The 18,965-nt window shown below is 37.2% G+C and overlaps 3 protein-coding genes across 3 annotated transcripts in view; all 3 read right to left on the bottom strand.

Moving 5' to 3' along the window:
* The window catches only part of LOC149196991 (uncharacterized), a 74,682-nt gene that overhangs the window by 31,468 nt on the left and 24,249 nt on the right, over positions 1 to 18,965 (bottom strand). The window lies entirely within an intron of this gene.
* On the bottom strand, positions 3,929 to 5,545 carry LOC149196993 (putative UPF0481 protein At3g02645). Its single transcript, XM_089406193.1, has 2 exons — positions 4,765 to 5,545; positions 3,929 to 4,623 (listed from the first exon to the last, which is right to left on the bottom strand). The coding sequence occupies exons 1-2, from the start codon at positions 5,543 to 5,545 to the stop codon at positions 3,929 to 3,931; spliced, it is 1,476 nt and encodes a 491-aa protein (XP_089262319.1).
* Positions 15,006 to 16,622, bottom strand: LOC149196992 (putative UPF0481 protein At3g02645). Its single transcript, XM_089406192.1, has one exon. The coding sequence runs from the start codon at positions 16,620 to 16,622 to the stop codon at positions 15,006 to 15,008; it is 1,617 nt and encodes a 538-aa protein (XP_089262318.1).

Below are 18,965 nucleotides of genomic sequence, written 5' to 3'. Positions count from 1 at the left end.
GTGTAGTTTGAGGAATAGGTGATCATATTCGATGTTCACAAGCATCCAGTAGGATAGGTTGATGCTACTAGAGCATATGCCGAAGCCACTAGCTCGAGTGTTCGCTTCTTGATAGTAGAGAACAAGTGAATGGCTAAGGAGTTATAGACGGCGAAGAAGGGAGGAGAACTTGTTACAGCGTCCGCCAAGGTGGAGATAAAGAAGGCGAAACTGGATGAAGTATCGTCCCTTGAGACAGTCATGCGAACGTTGTATTACATATTTGGTACCGTGCATAAGGCAGTTGTCCATCTCAACAGTTTGCAATAGTGTTGTGCTAAGAGAGCATGTATCTTGTCAAACTTGCATACTGATGTCAACCGCATGCAAACATGGGAAATTAGATACAAGGGAGCCCCGTTATACTTGCCCAAGATGATGAAGCCCATGGTGGTTGAGTTAAAGGCATGCATCTAGACTCAGATCCGACACTATGAGGAACTCCCACAACTCATCACTAGTTTGTAGGCTTCCCATGCACGGTTGTTCAGAAGCTTGGATTTTGTTGTGTGTGCACATGCGATTCCATCTATTGGGACACTCACCAATGCAAAGACAAAGGGTCGAGTCCGATAGGAGTTGAACTTGCACTTTGACGAGTTGATGCGCATAGCAACCAGTGCAGATTTGACGATCAATGCATACACCTTGCATCAGTATGTCATTGGTCTAGCCGCACTCAAGATAATGATGTGCATGCTATCAAACAAGTTGGACAGAGGAGCCAAATTAGTGTACCCAGATGCAACAGAGGCAAGAGTTCATTTCCATAAAGATGTCACCTCATAGTACATGGACACCATTGCGGACTACCAAGCTTGGCATGAGTTTGCCACTGTCAACCATCGTGAGGATTTCGAAGAGTTGGTCTTCCCACACTTGTCTGATTCATAGTGATGTCTTGCATGGCTCGCTGAAGCCTATTTTGTCTCACATGGGTACATGTGCATATTGTATGTAACATCTTGTAAAGTGGAACTTCAAGTGTCGATAGTTGAATGTAACAGTCATAGAGTAGTTGAATAGTCATGTGTGTAGATGGATAGTCACAAAGGGGAATGTCAAGCGTCACCCTACCCTTTGCTATTTATAGTAACTTATAACTTATTGTATGGATTTTTAGTAAGCCAAGCTTCCGATAGGTGTATCTTAAAGAAATCTTGGAGAGTATTGTAATGAGCCTTGGCTTCTCCACAATGCAGAGCTAGTACTTCTATTTGGAGAAGTAGGTAGCAGTAACTGTAAGGTTCCATTATCGGGACTAGTGGTTGGTCATTTTTGTACTGTATGATTGGAACTTTCACTTTTTAATATAACAGAGCCAGCGCGTTTCATGCATATGTTGTTATTTTATTTCATTTAACTTGTTGGACTGTTGGTTCTCCTTCCTTCTAGCTTGTGATGAATCTTTTCTCATGTGTTCCGTTCCAAGCTACATGTTTAAACAGGTTTCCAAGGGGCGCACTCATTACACCTGCCATGTGTTAGAACCATTCATGCACCTTCCTTGGCTTGCTGCGCATATCACACCTTTGCTACCAACAAAGACATCTTACTTACCTCTGTGCGCAACCGCGGTCAACGTGATATATGATACTTTTTACAGAGGATTATTTTTTATTATAAAAAGAAATGATCAAATAATTGAACATACTAACAGTATATAAAAGCTATTTTTAACATTTTATATATTAAAAACACTAAGAAAATAAATCAATAAAATATTTTGGCCCAACACATTTATGATATAAGCTTCATCTACATTCTATATGTTATCAAGTTTAGCTGTATACTCTATATAGTGAAAACATAATTACATGCTTTATACATTAAAATAGTGATGTGTATAACAACACTAATACTGTAAATTTTTAAAACATAAAAGAATCAATATAAAATTGATTAGTCACTTTTTACGCCAAAAAAAACAGTACTAAATAACAAAATTACAGATAATACTTATTTAAAATCTAATGGTTTTCAATCTTTTATTTATGCCACTCCACAAAATTATATATATAGACACTGTGTTCAATTTATTGACGTGACATAGTCATGGGAATTAAAGCCTGGCCAGCGAGTAAATTGTTAAAAGGATATATACATTGAACATTTACTTTTGGCTTGAAGTGTTTGGTGTGTTTGTTTTTGTTCCTCTCCTTAGAAACATGATACCATCCGGCGAAAAATGAATGAAAATTGGCAAAAATCAATTTTGAATGCTGAATGGTAATTTTTTTACTGCTGAATGGCATTCCCTCTCTTCTTATATTTCAGGATGAAGGTTTTGAAGTGTCAAGGATATTGTAGTATACGAGATAACATAGCTCCTCAAACAATGATTAAGCATAACGTTGACAAGGTATAGCTTAGAAGCTGCTTGTAAATCCTGCAACTGTGGGGGTAGGTTTATACATGTTCATGGCATGGTATTTGTCATCGCTTCAACTCGTGTAGGAAAACCAAAGTCCACCAACATATATAATGAGATTATTAGTTTTTTTTTAAATATACTTACAGTTTTATAATAATTTATTTTATTTTATATATTTATGAAAGTGATTTTTGAAAAATTATAGGATATTGTTTTTTAAAATTGTTATATTTTTCTTACGGTTAATATTATATAATTTTTTTTTGAATATTGCACAGTTCATTTAAGTATTAGCACTACTTAAATGTATTTGCATTAAAAATATCACAACTATATGTTTTAAAAATATTATAATTATATATTTAGTGTACATTAGGGTTTAAATGTGACTAGTATTTTTTTTAATTTTTTATATGTAAATATTAAATAATTATTACTTTACAATCTACATATTGATGATATTTACTTAATTTTTGAAACTATATTAAAAATTTAATTTAATTTTATATATACATATTCAAATAACGTCATAAAAAATAAAAATATCTTATACAACACCCACAACAATAACACCCCAAGACAATTGCAACATAGGATGAAAATGACCTATGTTGTTGAGACTCAATAAGATAAATGTAAACTCAACCAGATAAATATAAACTCACTCATAATATTTATTTGAACTGATTAGAAAAATCCCTATCTCTATCTCGACTTAAATAACACAGTATTGCACTCGACATATTTCCGCTTAAATCGGGAGGATTAAAACATGAAGCTTAAATTTGGAAGATTAAAATATGAAACTTAAAAATTAAAAATTAAGATTTACTAATTTCTTTATAAAACATAATTTACGATAATATAATAATCAAATTAAAATATTTGAAGTTCTCCAATAAATATAATAAAACTAACATTATTTTTTATTGTATGAATGAGATAATAATTTTTTCGCTTTATTTTTATTATTTTTTGTTGGTATAAATGAATTTTTTTTTTAATTTTATGTTTTTATATAATTATAATAAATTTATTTATATATAATTTATATGAATGAGTTGAAAATATTTTATTTTATCTTCAGAATTTGTATGTAATTTTTTGAAGCGTTAATATTACAATGATAACTCTAAACTTTATAATATAATTTTGTTAATAATTTCTGGCAAATTTGTAACCAATATACACGAATATAGCTAGTACATAGTTGTATTATATTAATGTTTTTTCACAGAAAATATTTAGAAGTGGAGAATACTAAACAAACACTACGAAATTATGTGAATAATATTCGGTCAGATACATCATCTGACAAGTTCGATACATACTATGGCCATCCGGAAGCAAGCTCAAATTACTTAATCTATCTACAAAGCTCCCTATCTTAAACCAACTAAGTAAACTTCGCTTAAACCAACTAGAACTAGAATGGTGATACATCTGATCCAAATTGCAAATCATCAACCGACTACAAATCACTTATCTATTTCGAACAAAAAAACAACAAAGAGGCTACTTCTTATATACCAATATAATTGTGAAGATTGTTTGAATAATGGCGAGACACAGTATAGCCATTGACGCCACCGTTGCTAGAGATTTCCAGGACGATGAGAAATAGTCCCGCACAAGCTCTGCAAACTGGACCCTAATTTTATTTCTGTAGTACGCATTCACATCTATTTTCACTTGTGCGAAGACATACGCCATCCTCAAGGTCCCAACATCCTTGCATAGACCGTTGAATAGGTCGGCAACCTCTTTGTCACTCCCAATCAGTTTTGTAAGGACTCCCATTGATCTGAGCAATGTCACGTCTTTTTGCGAGTCGATCAAGTCGTCCATGAGATTCACGTAACTACTCACGTAATTGCAGGGTTCTGATGGCCTGCACATCTCGAAAGCGATTAAGTTACGGAATAGTACCTCTGTGCCGTATGTGATAGAGAACACAGGAAGATAAATTATGGCCCTCTCCGAGTCGAACCTAATCCCCCTTATGCCTCCATTGCATGGTCGAAATTTGATCCCAGCATTATTTAGTTCTACTTCAGTAGGTATTCTTTCGAAGTCATCATTCAGTGCTTTATGTTTGTCTTGGCGCATTAGAAGGCAATGGTCAATACAACTTTTAATTGAGAAGCGATGCTCATCTTGATCTTGCTCATCAATGGAAGGCTGATATACAATGACCTTCTGCAAGAAACCTAAAACATGATCAAATTCTTTAACTTGATTTATCCATTGCATTAGAGGAGATGTATCCGGACCGGAAATTTTGAACAAACCTGATGTTCCATCCACCAGCAAATTCAAAAGCACCGTCTCGACCTAGTCATCCCCCGGGCACTCCAATCTTAGTAACTCTAGGAGAACGATCCAAGGTATCTGATTTTCGAGCATCACAATGTCCTTAAGTATATTGGATGCAACGAGCTTGTTTTCCCCAAAAATAGGGTCATTCCTCTCATCCGTGTTATACGAGTACCCACCCAGAGTTCTCAATACTTCTAGAATGCAGCAACCGTCCAAACATAGCATCTGAGCCAGGGTCCTTCCAGAGCAACCGATGCTTTCTTGGTAGATGTCCCTGATTTTGTCCTCCAGGCTGAGGATCTTTTCCATTGCATTGTTGGCGAAAACCATATTATCTTGATGGAGTTTCATCCTGTTATTAGACCTGATGATCATTCTACGCAGGGCTCTTCCTTTGTGACGGTCCATCGGAGCAAGCTCTTCACTTTTGTGATGATGTGGACCCAAGGAAACTGTTTGAGGGACATATGCTTCCATTTTTGTGTATTTCAGGAAGTTCGGAACTCTGAATATCGACAATCTGAGACGAACATAGGGATCCCCTTTCATGTAAGAACCCCATTCCGCGTTGGTGACCCATCCTCGCGAGTAAAGAAATTCCTCACCATTATCGTTATCTGACTGGACCTCGGAGAGAATATTTTTTGATGTCGGCTCTACTTCACTCGTGGAGGGACTCTCGGGAACTGGCTCGAACTCAATCTCCGGATCTGACTTTTCGTTGCGCACCAAAATCACTTTATTATCACTGTCCGAATAACTCTGGGGTGCCAAGTCTGCAGACGCAGCGCTTGCATGGCCACTGCCAGACATTTTATTACAGCTATGTCTCCGCTCCCGAGTTCCTAAAAACTTTCTCTACCTTATATCTCCATTACACACTCAAGTAAAACTCTAGCAATCAACACAGTGATAAAGAAGCAAAGAATACTCCATAGAACAGCGAACACATGAGTCGGCAAAGGCGAGAAACGAATGGGAGAAACCAAACATTAGAAAGGGATAAAACTGAAAAATCAGGAATCACATGACTCAGAAAACAGCGTACTTCATAATAATTGTTGGAAGATTACATAACTGTGCTTATAACTGTGCTTATGTAATCTTCCAACAATTATTATGAAGTAGGTTGTTTTCTGAGTCATGTGATTCCTGATTTTTCAGTTTTATCCCTTTCTAATGTTTGGTTTCTCCCATTCGTTTCTCGCCTTTGACGACTCATGTGTTCGTTGTTGTGTGGAGTATTCTTTGTTTCTTTATAACTGTGTTGATTGCTAGAGCTTTGCTTGAGTGTGTAATGAGATATAAGGTGAAGAAAGTTTTTAGAAACTCCACTGGAGCGGAGACATAGTTGTAATAAGAGAGACACAAAGTATTCTCTGCACCGGAATTGTGATCATAAAATGTCTAGCAGTGGCCATGCAAGCGCTGTGTCTGTAGAGTTGGCAACCCAGAGTTATTTGGACAGTGATAATAAACAGAATTTGGTATGCTACGAAGAGCCAGTTACCGAGAGTCACTCCAAGGGTAAAAGAAAGCTAGATGAGATTCCCTCCACGAGTCAAGGAAAGCAGAGATCGAAAAAGCCTTTCGACGAGATCCAGGCAGATGCCGAGAGTGATGAGATCCAGGCAGATGCCGAGAGTGATGACGGGCAGCAGAGGCTACGGGGACAATCAGTGGGCGGTGAAAGGCCGCGAATGTGGCTCAGCACAAATTTCGAGAATTCTCGAGTTTCGATATTCAGAGTTCCAAAGTTCCTGAAAGACACAAAAAGGAAAGCATATGTCCCTCAAACAGTTTCCTTGGGTCCACTTCATCACAAAAGTGAAGAGCTTGCTCCTATGAACAATCACAAAGAAAGAGCCCTGCGTAGAATGATGAACAAGATGAAGATCAAGCGAGATGATATGGCTTTCTCCACGAATGCAACGGATGCGACCCTCAGCGTGGAGTACAAAATGAGGGCCATCTACGAAAAAATTATCGGTTACGATGGAAATACCCTTGCTTGGATGCTATGTTTGGACGGTTTCTGCATTCTAGAAGTATTGAGAACTCTGAGTCGGGTCTCGAATCACCCGGATGAGAGGAATGACCTTATTATTTGGGAAAACAAGCTCCTTGCATCCAATATACTGAACCTGACATTGTGATGCTTGAGAATCAGATACCTTGGATCGTTCTCGTAGTTACTAAGTTTGGAGAAAGTGGGGGAAAGCAGATCGGAGGAAGAGGGGGAAAGCCCGGTCGAGTGGGAGCTTATGAATCTGCTGCAGAATGGAACATCGGGTTTGTTCAAAATTTCCTGGAAGGATAAAGATTCTATAATGGATAGGATGACTAAAAAAAAAGGTGATCATATTTTAGATTTCTTGCACGAGGCCATTATATATCAGGTTTCCGATGTTGAGCCATATCAAGCTGAGCATCCCCTCTCAATTAAAAGTTGTATTGGCTCTTGCCTTCTAATGCTCCAAGGCAAACATAAAGCACTGGATGCTGACTGCGAAAGCATCCCTACTGCAGTAGAACTAAAAAATGTTGGGATCAAATTTCGACCATGCAATGGAGGCATAAGTGGGATTACGTTCGACCATAAGAGGGGCATAATTTATCTTCCTGTGGTCTATATCACATACGGCACCAAAAGTACTATTCCGTAACTTAATCGCTTGGAAGATGTGCAGGCCATCAGAACGCAATTTCGTGAGTAGTTACGTGAATCTCATTGACGACTTGATCGACTCGCGAGAAGACGTGGCATTGCTCAGATCAATGGGAATCCTTACAAAACTGATTAGGAGTGACAAAGAGGTTGCCGACCTATTCAACACTCTATGCAAGGATGTTGGGATCGCGAGTATGGCAGATCTCTTTGCCCTATTGAAAGAAAGAGTGAATAAGCACTACAGAGATAAAATTAGGGTCCAGTTTGCAGAGCTTGTGCGGGACCATTTCTCATCGTCCTGGAAAGCTTTAGCAACGGTGGGGACAATTGTTATACTGGGTCTCGCCATTGTTCAAACAATCTTCACAATTAAATCGTTACATAAGTAGTAGCCTCTTTGCTGTTTTTTTCTTCGAAATAAATAAGTGATTTATAGTCGGTTGATTAAAACTACAAATCATCAACCACATACAAATCACTTATCTATTTCAGAGAAAAAAATAGGTAAGGCGCTACTTCTTGTATATAAGCGATATAATTGTGCACACTATTTGAATAAAGGCAAGAAGAACTATAAAAAATTCCACCCCCAAAGCTAAAGCTTTCCACGACGGTGAGAAAAGATCTTAGACAAGCTCTTTAAGATGAACCCTATTTTTTTTGTAGTCTACATTCATAGCTTCTCTCAGTGCATCAAAGACATTTTCCATACTCACGACCCCAACATCCTTGCATAGAACATCTAAAAGGTCGAAAACCTCTCTGTCACTCCCAAGTAGTTTTGTAAGGATTCCCATTGATCTTAGCAAAGCCACGTCTTTTTGTGAGTCGATTAACTTTTCCAAGAGATTCATGCAACTGCTCACGTAATTGATTTCTGATGGCATGCACATCTCGAAAGTGATTAAGTTACAAAATAGTAACTTGTAATATATGTGGTAGAGATGAGAGGAAGATAGATTATGGCCATCTTCCGGTCAAACATAATCCCACTTATGCCTCCATTGCATGGTCGAAATTTGATCCCACCATTTTTTTAGGTCTACTACAGGTGGGATGGTTTTGAAGTCATGATTCAGTGCTTTGTTTTTATCTTGGAGCATTAGAAGGAACTCACCAATACATCTTTTAATGGAGATGATATACTCACCCTCATCTACAACCACCTTAGCATGATTGGAAGGTTGATATATAATGACCTAGTCTATAGTCTTCTTGAGAAAGGCTTAAAGTTTTCCCTTGCTATTAGAATGATCCTGATTAACGATATTTTTTGTGACATTGAATATGGTATTAGAAACTTACTGAACTGTCACATACCCCGGTAACCTCGCATGTAAAAGCAGGGAGTTAAATTTTTTTTATACAAATTACCCATAAAGATGTCATCGTAGACGACCTCGTTCGAGGTGTCAACCGTGAGCGTTGGTGGTTTAGTATCTTGAATCCAGCTCAACATAGCCGGAACAACCATGGCATACAGTAAATGGCTTTTCTTCACATGCCAAATTATTGGAATTGAATATAGGCGAAGTTTCCCAACATGATTGTTTTTACCTCGGGTTATTTACGAGAGGGATATGACATGAACGTTACTAAAATTATCATCAGACATTACTGTTATTTTATCCTCAGAAAGACAAAACCATCCAAGAACAACATTAGAAAACTTGAGTTTGACACTCGCAAGTTGTTAAACAATAACAAGGACATTGTTGTTATGAAAGCCTACAAGGTTCGTGTTGTGGTTATTCTAGATAAACAGGATTACCGAAAGAAAATGTTGCACCACCTTTGTCATAGCGGGATCTATAGGAAACTTAATAAGGATCCTTTAAAGAATATCTCCAAAAGTGTGGCTCTTGTTATAAAAAAGGTTGTTATTACTCTATTATTATGTGATTTCATCCAATGCTATAGTATTTTCGACTTCGAAATTCAAGTGTGGAAATTTATAAAATGAAACTAACACACTACTCTCTCTTTCTGACCATCACTTAATTCGTTGAAACTTATCATTAAAGCTGCAAGATAGGCTTCAAGAGAGTAGACTTATTTTATTTGCAATTGTTTAACTTAAAGGTTTGCAACAAAACTATCAAGAAATGATTGGCAATAGTTTATATTTTGTTGAAACCTTTGCTACATCTCCACATCTTTGTCACTTTACAAAGTTCATGGAGTCCAGCCCCCTCACCTGGCATGTATCACTTAGAAAATAAACAAATGGTACCTTCCCTGCTCAAAATAAGTACCCAAAACGTCAAAATTTGTTGCAGTGAAACTCTCGAAAAGCTCCAAAAAAGTACAAGTTGAAGCTCCCAACAGTTTTGGAGCATTTTCTACCAACTCCCAAGCTCCCAGGAGCGCGGGGTACGTGCTCTCCAATGCCTGGGAGAAATACCCATGTAACTATGCCAATCACTGATCGACATGATCACTCATTAAACTCATCACCACTACTACAAATGGGATCATCACTAGGAGCTACATCAACATCATCTAGCTCAGAGTTTGAGGACTCCTCAAACTCCTCTCCAACCTCAGTAGCAGTACTAGTAGTAGCATGAGCAACCTCATCACCAAAACTAGAGGCATGAATTCATCAAGTTGCACAACTATTGCTTCCCTCACAAGTCACCTGTTCCATGCTTGGTCTTGTTAGTTCACTTCCTTCAACTCTTCGTTCGACTACCAGATTTGCATTGGGATCAACACCCCTAGACAGCTCCAAACTAGCTCCAAGATGACAAAGAACCTCCAAACTTGTTGCTCCAAAACTCAATGTTGGTGCAAATATGTCCAAGCTTTCATATGCACAAGGCAAATAGGAGCTTATAGGTTAGGGGGCTAAGATACCGGAAACGGCTGCCTGAAGGGCCAAAACGCCGTTTTACGTTTTGGATACGTATCCACCCGAGAAACTGCAAAAAAACGGCCAAAAAACGTTTTGGGTGATTTGGAAACGTTTTGTTTTTTTCTAGCCGTTTTTTAGGCGTTTTCCTGAAAAAACCCTCCCGTTTTAAAAAAACCAATACGTTTCAGCAAATCGTGAACTGCTATGCAATAAAGGACAGGAATTGTTAAGGATGTGCTTTGGTCTTTTAGACGTGAAAATTGGAAAGTACTATGTAAAAACTTAAAAGGCACATGAATTATCGAGAATGAGCTTTGGTCTGTTAGACCCAGAAATTGGAAACGCTTGTAGTTTTAAAAATCTGTTATTAAGATAGGATACTGTACAGTACAAGAACATGATCTGAAAGTAGTTTATGAAATGGCCCTCTGAAGATTTTAATGGACTGGTCACTGAAATGGGAAGAAGAGCTATGAAAGCACCCCAGATATCTTAAAGGTTATTTCAAATTTTTAAATTTTGAGATCAGTGCAGCAATGCTTTGAAATGGCTCAAACATCCATGAAGAGGGAAATAGTTCATTTTGTTTTAATAATAAATACACAGGCAAACCTGGATTAACAATGCTGGAATCAAAAGATTCGATGGCTTCATTCCATTATATCATAAAAGGACAAAGAATCAGAGGTTTTGCCATTTGGCATTATCTTCATCTTGGAAGTTGGAACATAGTTGACATGATACAGGCAGACACAAGCAAGACTGCCTCCCTTGGCTTTTAAGTTTTTACTGGAACTATTTTGGTCTAGCACAAGATAGATTCAAAAAACGCAAGACTGATATCAAATATTACCCACAGTTCTTCCAAACAAATCCTCAGCCACCAATAACAGAGGTCTTGGGCAGCTTGAATGGCACAACAAGAGGGGACTAAACCCCCTTTTTAGTAGCATCTTGAACTCCAGAAATAGACTGGAACTGGGTCCTCAAAAGGACAAAACTCAGCCCATTTAAAATGGCAAAAATCAGCCCACAAAGCAGCAAACTCGACTAGCAAGTAATAAGAGGTAAACTCGGCCCAGATAACAAGATATATTTAGCCAGCAAAAAAGGAACCCTTGGCTTGATATGAGAAGGTAATCTCTACCTCTTTGGAGAGTGAACACTGAAAACGTTTCTTCAATATGGCATATGTTGAAACTTGAATTGATGATGATGAATCATGAATCATGATAGATCATAGATGATACAGATAATCTAGATTCTGAAATATGAATGGTAATATGAATTTTTTATTTTTAATATATATATATATATATATATATATGTGTCGTTTCCTGCCGTATCGTATCCAGATTTTTTGAAAATTTGCCGTATCTGTTTCAAACCCCGTACCCGTATTCGTTCCCGTATCCGTTTTCTGGTAACTTAGTTAGGGAGGCATATTTAGAAGGGAAGCTATCATGGTTTGGCTAAAAATCACCTCCAAAAACCACCTGGGAGTGCCATCAAAATGTCCATCCTAACCGGTCGATTCTTTACAAAAATTGGTCGGTCAAGTACCAAATCAGCCGAACCAGTTGGTTTGGTACCAAAACCAGCCGATTTTGTACCCAATCAATCTTGAACAACCAACCAATCAAATTTGTTAGGCCGGTTTGACCAATTTTCGATTCAACCGGACCGGTTTTAAAACTAGGGATAATATAAGTAATTAGAAAAATAGGAGAGACACTTGTCTGATTCATAGTGATGTCTTGCATGGCTCGCTGAAGCCTATTTTGTCTCACATGGGTACATGTGCATATTGTATGTAACATCTTGTAAAGTGGAACTTCAAGTGTCGATAGTTGAATGTAACAGTCATAGAGTAGTTGAATAGTCATGTGTGTAGATGGATAGTCACAAAGGGGAATGTCAAGCGTCACCCTACCCTTTGCTATTTATAGTAACTTATAACTTATTGTATGGATTTTTAGTAAGCCAAGCTTCCGATAGGCGTATCTTAAAGAAATCTTGGAGAGTATTGTAATGAGCCTTGGCTTCTCCACAATGCAGAGCTAGTACTTCTATTTGGAGAAGTAGGTAGCAGTAACTGTAAAGTTCCATTATCGGGACTAGTGGTTGGTCATTTTTGTACTGTATGATTGGAACTTTCACTTTTTAATATAACAGAGCCAGCGCGTTTCATGCATATGTTGTTATTTTATTTCATTTAACTTGTTGGACTGTTGGTTCTCCTTCCTTCTAGCTTGTGATGAATCTTTTCTCATGTGTTCCGTTCCAAGCTACATGTTTAAACAGGTTTCCAAGGGGCGCACTCATTACACCTGCCATGTGTTAGAACCATTCATGCACCTTCCTTGGCTTGCTGCGCATATCACACCTTTGCTACCAACAAAGACATCTTACTTACCTCTGTGCGCAACCGCGGTCAACGTGATATATGATACTTTTTACAGAGGATTATTTTTTATTATAAAAAGAAATGATCAAATAATTGAACATACTAACAGTATATAAAAGCTATTTTTAACATTTTATATATTAAAAACACTAAGAAAATAAATCAATAAAATATTTTGGCCCAACACATTTATGATATAAGCTTCATCTACATTCTATATGTTATCAAGTTTAGCTGTATACTCTATATAGTGAAAACATAATTACATGCTTTATACATTAAAATAGTGATGTGTATAACAACACTAATACTGTAAATTTTTAAAACATAAAAGAATCAATATAAAATTGATTAGTCACTTTTTACGCCAAAAAAAACAGTACTAAATAACAAAATTACAGATAATACTTATTTAAAATCTAATGGTTTTCAATCTTTTATTTATGCCACTCCACAAAATTATATATATAGACACTGTGTTCAATTTATTGACGTGACATAGTCATGGGAATTAAAGCCTGGCCAGCGAGTAAATTGTTAAAAGGATATATACATTGAACATTTACTTTTGGCTTGAAGTGTTTGGTGTGTTTGTTTTTGTTCCTCTCCTTAGAAACATGATACCATCCGGCGAAAAATGAATGAAAATTGGCAAAAATCAATTTTGAATGCTGAATGGTAATTTTTTTACTGCTGAATGGCATTCCCTCTCTTCTTATATTTCAGGATGAAGGTTTTGAAGTGTCAAGGATATTGTAGTATACGAGATAACATAGCTCCTCAAACAATGATTAAGCATAACGTTGACAAGGTATAGCTTAGAAGCTGCTTGTAAATCCTGCAACTGTGGGGGTAGGTTTATACATGTTCATGGCATGGTATTTGTCATCGCTTCAACTCGTGTAGGAAAACCAAAGTCCACCAACATATATAATGAGATTATTAGTTTTTTTTAAAATATATTTACATTTTTATAATAATTTATTTTATTTTATATATTTATGAAAGTGATTTTTGAAAAATTATAGGATATTGTTTTTTAAAATTGTTATATTTTTCTTACGGTTAATATTATATAATTTTTTTTTGAATATTGCACAGTTCATTTAAGTATTAGCACTACTTAAATGTATTTGCATTAAAAATATCACAACTATATGTTTTAAAAATATTATAATTATATATTTAGTGTACATTAGGGTTTAAATGTGACTAGTATTTTTTTTAATTTTTTATATGTAAATATTAAATAATTATTACTTTACAATCTACATATTGATGATATTTACTTAATTTTTGAAACTATATTAAAAATTTAATTTAATTTTATATATACATATTCAAATAACGTCATAAAAAATAAAAATATCTTATACAACACCCACAACAATAACACCCCAAGACAATTGCAACATAGGATGAAAATGACCTATGTTGTTGAGACTCAATAAGATAAATGTAAACTCAACCAGATAAATATAAACTCACTCATAATATTTATTTGAACTGATTAGAAAAATCCCTATCTCTATCTCGACTTAAATAACACAGTATTGCACTCGACATATTTCCGCTTAAATCGGGAAGATTAAAACATGAAGCTTAAATCTGGAGGATTAAAATATGAAACTTAAAAATTAAAAATTAAGATTTACTAATTTCTTTATAAAACATAATTTACGATAATATAATAATCAAATTAAAATATTTGAAGTTCTCCAATAAATATAATAAAACTAACATTTTTTTTTATTGTATGAATGAGATAATAATTTTTTCGCTTTATTTTTATTATTTTTTGTTGGTATAAATGAAATTTTTTTTTAATTTTATGTTTTTATATAATTATAATAAATTTATTTATATATAATTTATATGAATGAGTTGAAAATATTTTATTTTATCTTCAGAATTTGTATGTAATTTTTTGAAGGGTTAATATTACAATGATAACTCTAAACTTTATAATATAATTTTGTTAATAATTTCTGGCAAATTTGTAACCAATATACACGAATATAGCTAGTACATACTTGTATTATATTAATGTTTTTTCACAGAAAATATTTAGAAGTGGAGACTACTAAACAAACACTACGAAATTATGTGAATAATATTCGGTCAGATACATCATCTGACAAGTTCGATACATACTATGGCCATCCGGAAGCAAGCTCAAATTACTTAATCTATCTACAAAGCTCCCTATCTTAAACCAACTACGTAAACTTCGCTTAAACCAACTAGAACTAGGATGGTGATACATCTGATCCAAATTGCAAATCATCAACCGACTACAAATCACTTATCTATTTCGAACAAAAAAACAACAAAGAGGCTACTTCTTATATACCGATATAATTGTGAAGATTGTTTGAATAATGGCAAGACATAGTATAGCCATTGCCGCCACCGTTGCTAGAGATTTCCAGGACGATGAGAAATGGTCCCGCACAAACTCTGCAAACTGGACCCTAATTTTATTTATGTAGTGCGCATTCACATCTATTTTCACTTGTGCGAAGACATACGCCATCCTCAAGGTCCCAACATCCTTGCATAGACCGTTGAATAGGTCGGCAACCTCTTTGTCACTCCCAATCAGTTTTGTAAGGACTCCCATTGATCTGAGCAATATCACGTCTTTTTGCGAGTCAATCAAGTCGTCTATGAGATTCACGTAACTACTCACGTAATTGCAGGGTTCTGATGGCCTGCACATCTCGAAAGCGATTAAGTTACGGAATAGTACCTCTGTGCCGTATGTGATAGAGAACACAGGAAGATAAATTATGGCCCTCTCCGGGTCGAACCTAATCCCCCTTATGCCTCCATTGCATGGTCGAAATTTGATCCCAGCATTATTTAGTTCTACTGCAGTAGGTATTCTTTCGAAGTCATCATTCAGTGCTTTATGTTTGTCTTGGCGCATTAGAAGGCAATGGTCAATACAACTTTTAATTGAGAAGCGATGCTCATCTTGATCTTGCTCATCAATGGAAGGCTGATATACAATGACCTTGTGCAAGAAACCTAAAACATGATCAAATTCTTTAACTTGATTTATCCATTGCATTAGAGGAGATGTATCCGGACCGGAAATTTTGAACAAACCTGATGTTCCATCCACCAGCAAATTCAAAAGCACCGTCTCGACCTGGTCATCCCCCGGGCACTCCAATCTTAGTAACTCTAGGAGAACGATCCAAGGTATCTGATTTTCGAGCATCACAATGTCCTTGAGTATATTGGATGCAACGAGCTTGTTTTCCCCAAAAATAGGGTCATTCCTCTCATCCGTGTTATACGAGTACCCACCCAGAGTTCTCAATACTTCTAGAATGCAGCAACCGTCCAAACATAGCATCTGAGCTAGGGTCCTTCCAGAGCAACCGATGCTTTCTTGGTAGATGTCCCTGATTTTGTCCTCCAGGCTGAGGATCTTTTCCATTGCATTGTTGGCGAAAACCATATTATCTTGATGGAGTTTCATCCTGTTATTGGACCTGATGATCATTCTACGCAGGGCTCTTCCTTTGTGACGGTCCATCGGAGCAAGCTCTTCACTTTTGTGATGATGTGGACCCAAGGAAACTGTTTGAGGGACATATGCTTCCATTTTTGTGTATTTCAGGAAGTTCGGAACTCTGAATATCGACAATCTGAGACGAACATAGGGATCCCCTTTCATGTAAGAACCCCATTCCGCGTTGGTGACCCATCCTCGCGAGTAAAGAAATTCCTCACCATTATCGTTATCTGACTGGACCTCGGAGAGAATATTTTTTGATGTCGGCTCTACTTCACTCGTGGAGGGACTCTCGGGAACTGGCTCGAACTCAATCTCCGGATCTGACTTTTCGTTGCGCACCAAAATCACTTTATTATCACTGTCCGAATAACTCTGGGGTGCCAAGTCTGCAGACGCAGCGCTTGCATGGCCACTGCCAGACATTTTATTACGGCTATGTCTCCGCTCCCGAGTTCCTAAAAACTTTCTCTACCTTATATCTCTATTACACACTCAAGTAAAACTCTAGCAATCAACACAGTGATAAAGAAGCAAAGAATACTCCATAGAACAGCGAACACATGAGTCGGCAAAGGCGAGAAACGAATGGGAGAAACCAAACATTAGAAAGGGATAAAACTGAAAAATCAGGAATCACATGACTCAGAAAACAGCGTACTTCATAATAATTGTTGGAATATTACATAACTGTGCTTATAACTGTGCTTATGTAATCTTCCAACAATTATTATGAAGTAGGTTGTTTTCTGAGTCATGTGATTCCTGATTTTTCAGTTTTATCCCTTTCTAATGTTTGGTTTCTCCCATTCGTTTCTCGCCTTTGACGACTCATGTGTTCGTTGTTGTGTGGAGTATTCTTTGTTTGTTTATAACTGTGTTGATTGCTAGAGCTTTGCTTGAGTGTGTAATGAGATATAAGGTGAAGAAAGTTTTCAGAAACTCCCCTGGAGCGGAGACATAGTTGTAATAAGAGAGACACAAAGTATTCTCTGCACCGGAATTGTGATCATAAAGTGTCTAGCAGTGGCCATGCAAGCACTGTGTCTGTAGAGTTGGCAACCCAGAGTTATTTGAACAGTGATAATAAATAGAATTTGGTATGCTACGAAGAGCTAGTTACTGAGAGTCACTCCAAGGGTAAAAGAAAGCTAGATGAGATTCCCTCCACGAGTCAAGGAAAGCAGAGATCGAAAAAGCCTTTCGACGAGATCCAGGCAGATGCCGAAAGTGATGAGATCCAAGCAGATGCCGAGAGTGATGACGGGCAGCAGAGGCTACGGGGACAATCAGTGGGCGGTGAAAGGCCGCGAATGTAGCTCAGCACAAATTTCGAGAATTCTCGAGTTTCGATATTCAGAGTTCCAAAGTTCTTGAAAGACACAAAAAGGAAAGCATATGTCCCTCAAACAGTTTCCTTGGGTCCACTTCATCACAAAAGTGAAGAGCTTGCTCCTATGAACAATCACAAAGAAAGAGCCCTGCGTAGAATGATGAACAAGATGAAGATCAAGCGAGATGATATGGCTTTCTCCACGAATGCAACGGATGCGACCCTCAGCGTGGAGTACAAAATGAGGGCCATCTACGAAAAAATTATCGGTTACGATGGAAATACCCTTGCTTGGATGCTATGTTTGGACGGTTTCTGCATTCTAGAAGTATTGAGAACTCTGAGTCGGGTCTCGAATCACCCGGATGAGAGGAATGACCTTATTATTTGGGAAAACAAGCTCCTTGCATCCAATATACTGAAGGACATTGTGATGCTTGAGAATCAGATACCTTGGATCGTTCTCGTAGTTACTAAGTTTGGAGAAAGTGGGGGAAAGCAGATCGGAGGAAGAGGGGGAAAGCCCGGTCGAGTGGGAGCTTATGAATCTGCTGCAGAATGGAACATCGGGTTTGTTCAAAATTTCCTGGAAGGATAAAGATTCTATAATGGATAGGATGACTAAAAAAAAGGTGATCATATTTTAGATTTCTTGCACGAGGCCATTATATATCAGGTTTCCGATGTTGAGCCATATCAAGCTGAGCATCCCCTCTCAATTAAAAGTTGTATTGGCTCTTGCCTTCTAATGCTCCAAGGCAAACATAAAGCATTGGATGCTGACTGCGAAAGCATCCCTACTGCAGTAGAACTAAAAAATGTTGGGATCAAATTTCGACCATGCAATGGAGGCATAAGTGGGATTACGTTCGACCATAAGAGGGGCATAATTTATCTTCCTGTGGTCTATATCACATACGGCACCAAAAGTACTATTCCGTAACTTAATCGCTTGGAAGATGTGCAGGCCATCAGAACGCAATTTCGTGAGTAGTTACGTGAATCTCATTGACGACTTAATCGACTCGGGAGAAGACGTGGCATTGCTCAGATCAATGGGAATCCTTACAAAACTGATTAGGAGTGACAAAGAGGTTGCCGACCTATTCAACGGTCTATGCAAGGATGTTGGGATCGCGAGTATGGCAGATCTCTTTGCCCTATTGAAAGAAAGAGTGAATAAGCACTACAGAGATAAAATTAGGGTCCAGTTTGCAAAGCTTGTGCGGGACCATTTCTCATCGTCCTGGAAAGCTTTAGCAACGGTGGGGACAATTGTTATACTGGGTCTCGCCATTGTTCAAACAATCTTCACAATTAAATCGGTACATAAGTAGTAGCCTCTTTGTTGTTTTTTTCTTCGAAATAAATAAGTGATTTATAGTCGGTTGATTAAAACTACAAATCATCAACCACATACAAATCACTTATCTATT

This window comes from Pinus tabuliformis, chromosome 2_2, assembly GCF_031772625.1.
Source record: "Pinus tabuliformis cultivar Carrire ecotype Pingquan chromosome 2_2, CPIR1, whole genome shotgun sequence".
Taxonomy (NCBI): domain Eukaryota; kingdom Viridiplantae; phylum Streptophyta; class Pinopsida; order Pinales; family Pinaceae; genus Pinus; species Pinus tabuliformis.
Note: the sequence above shows the minus strand (reverse complement) of the source record. Positions and strands in the feature narration are given on the sequence as shown.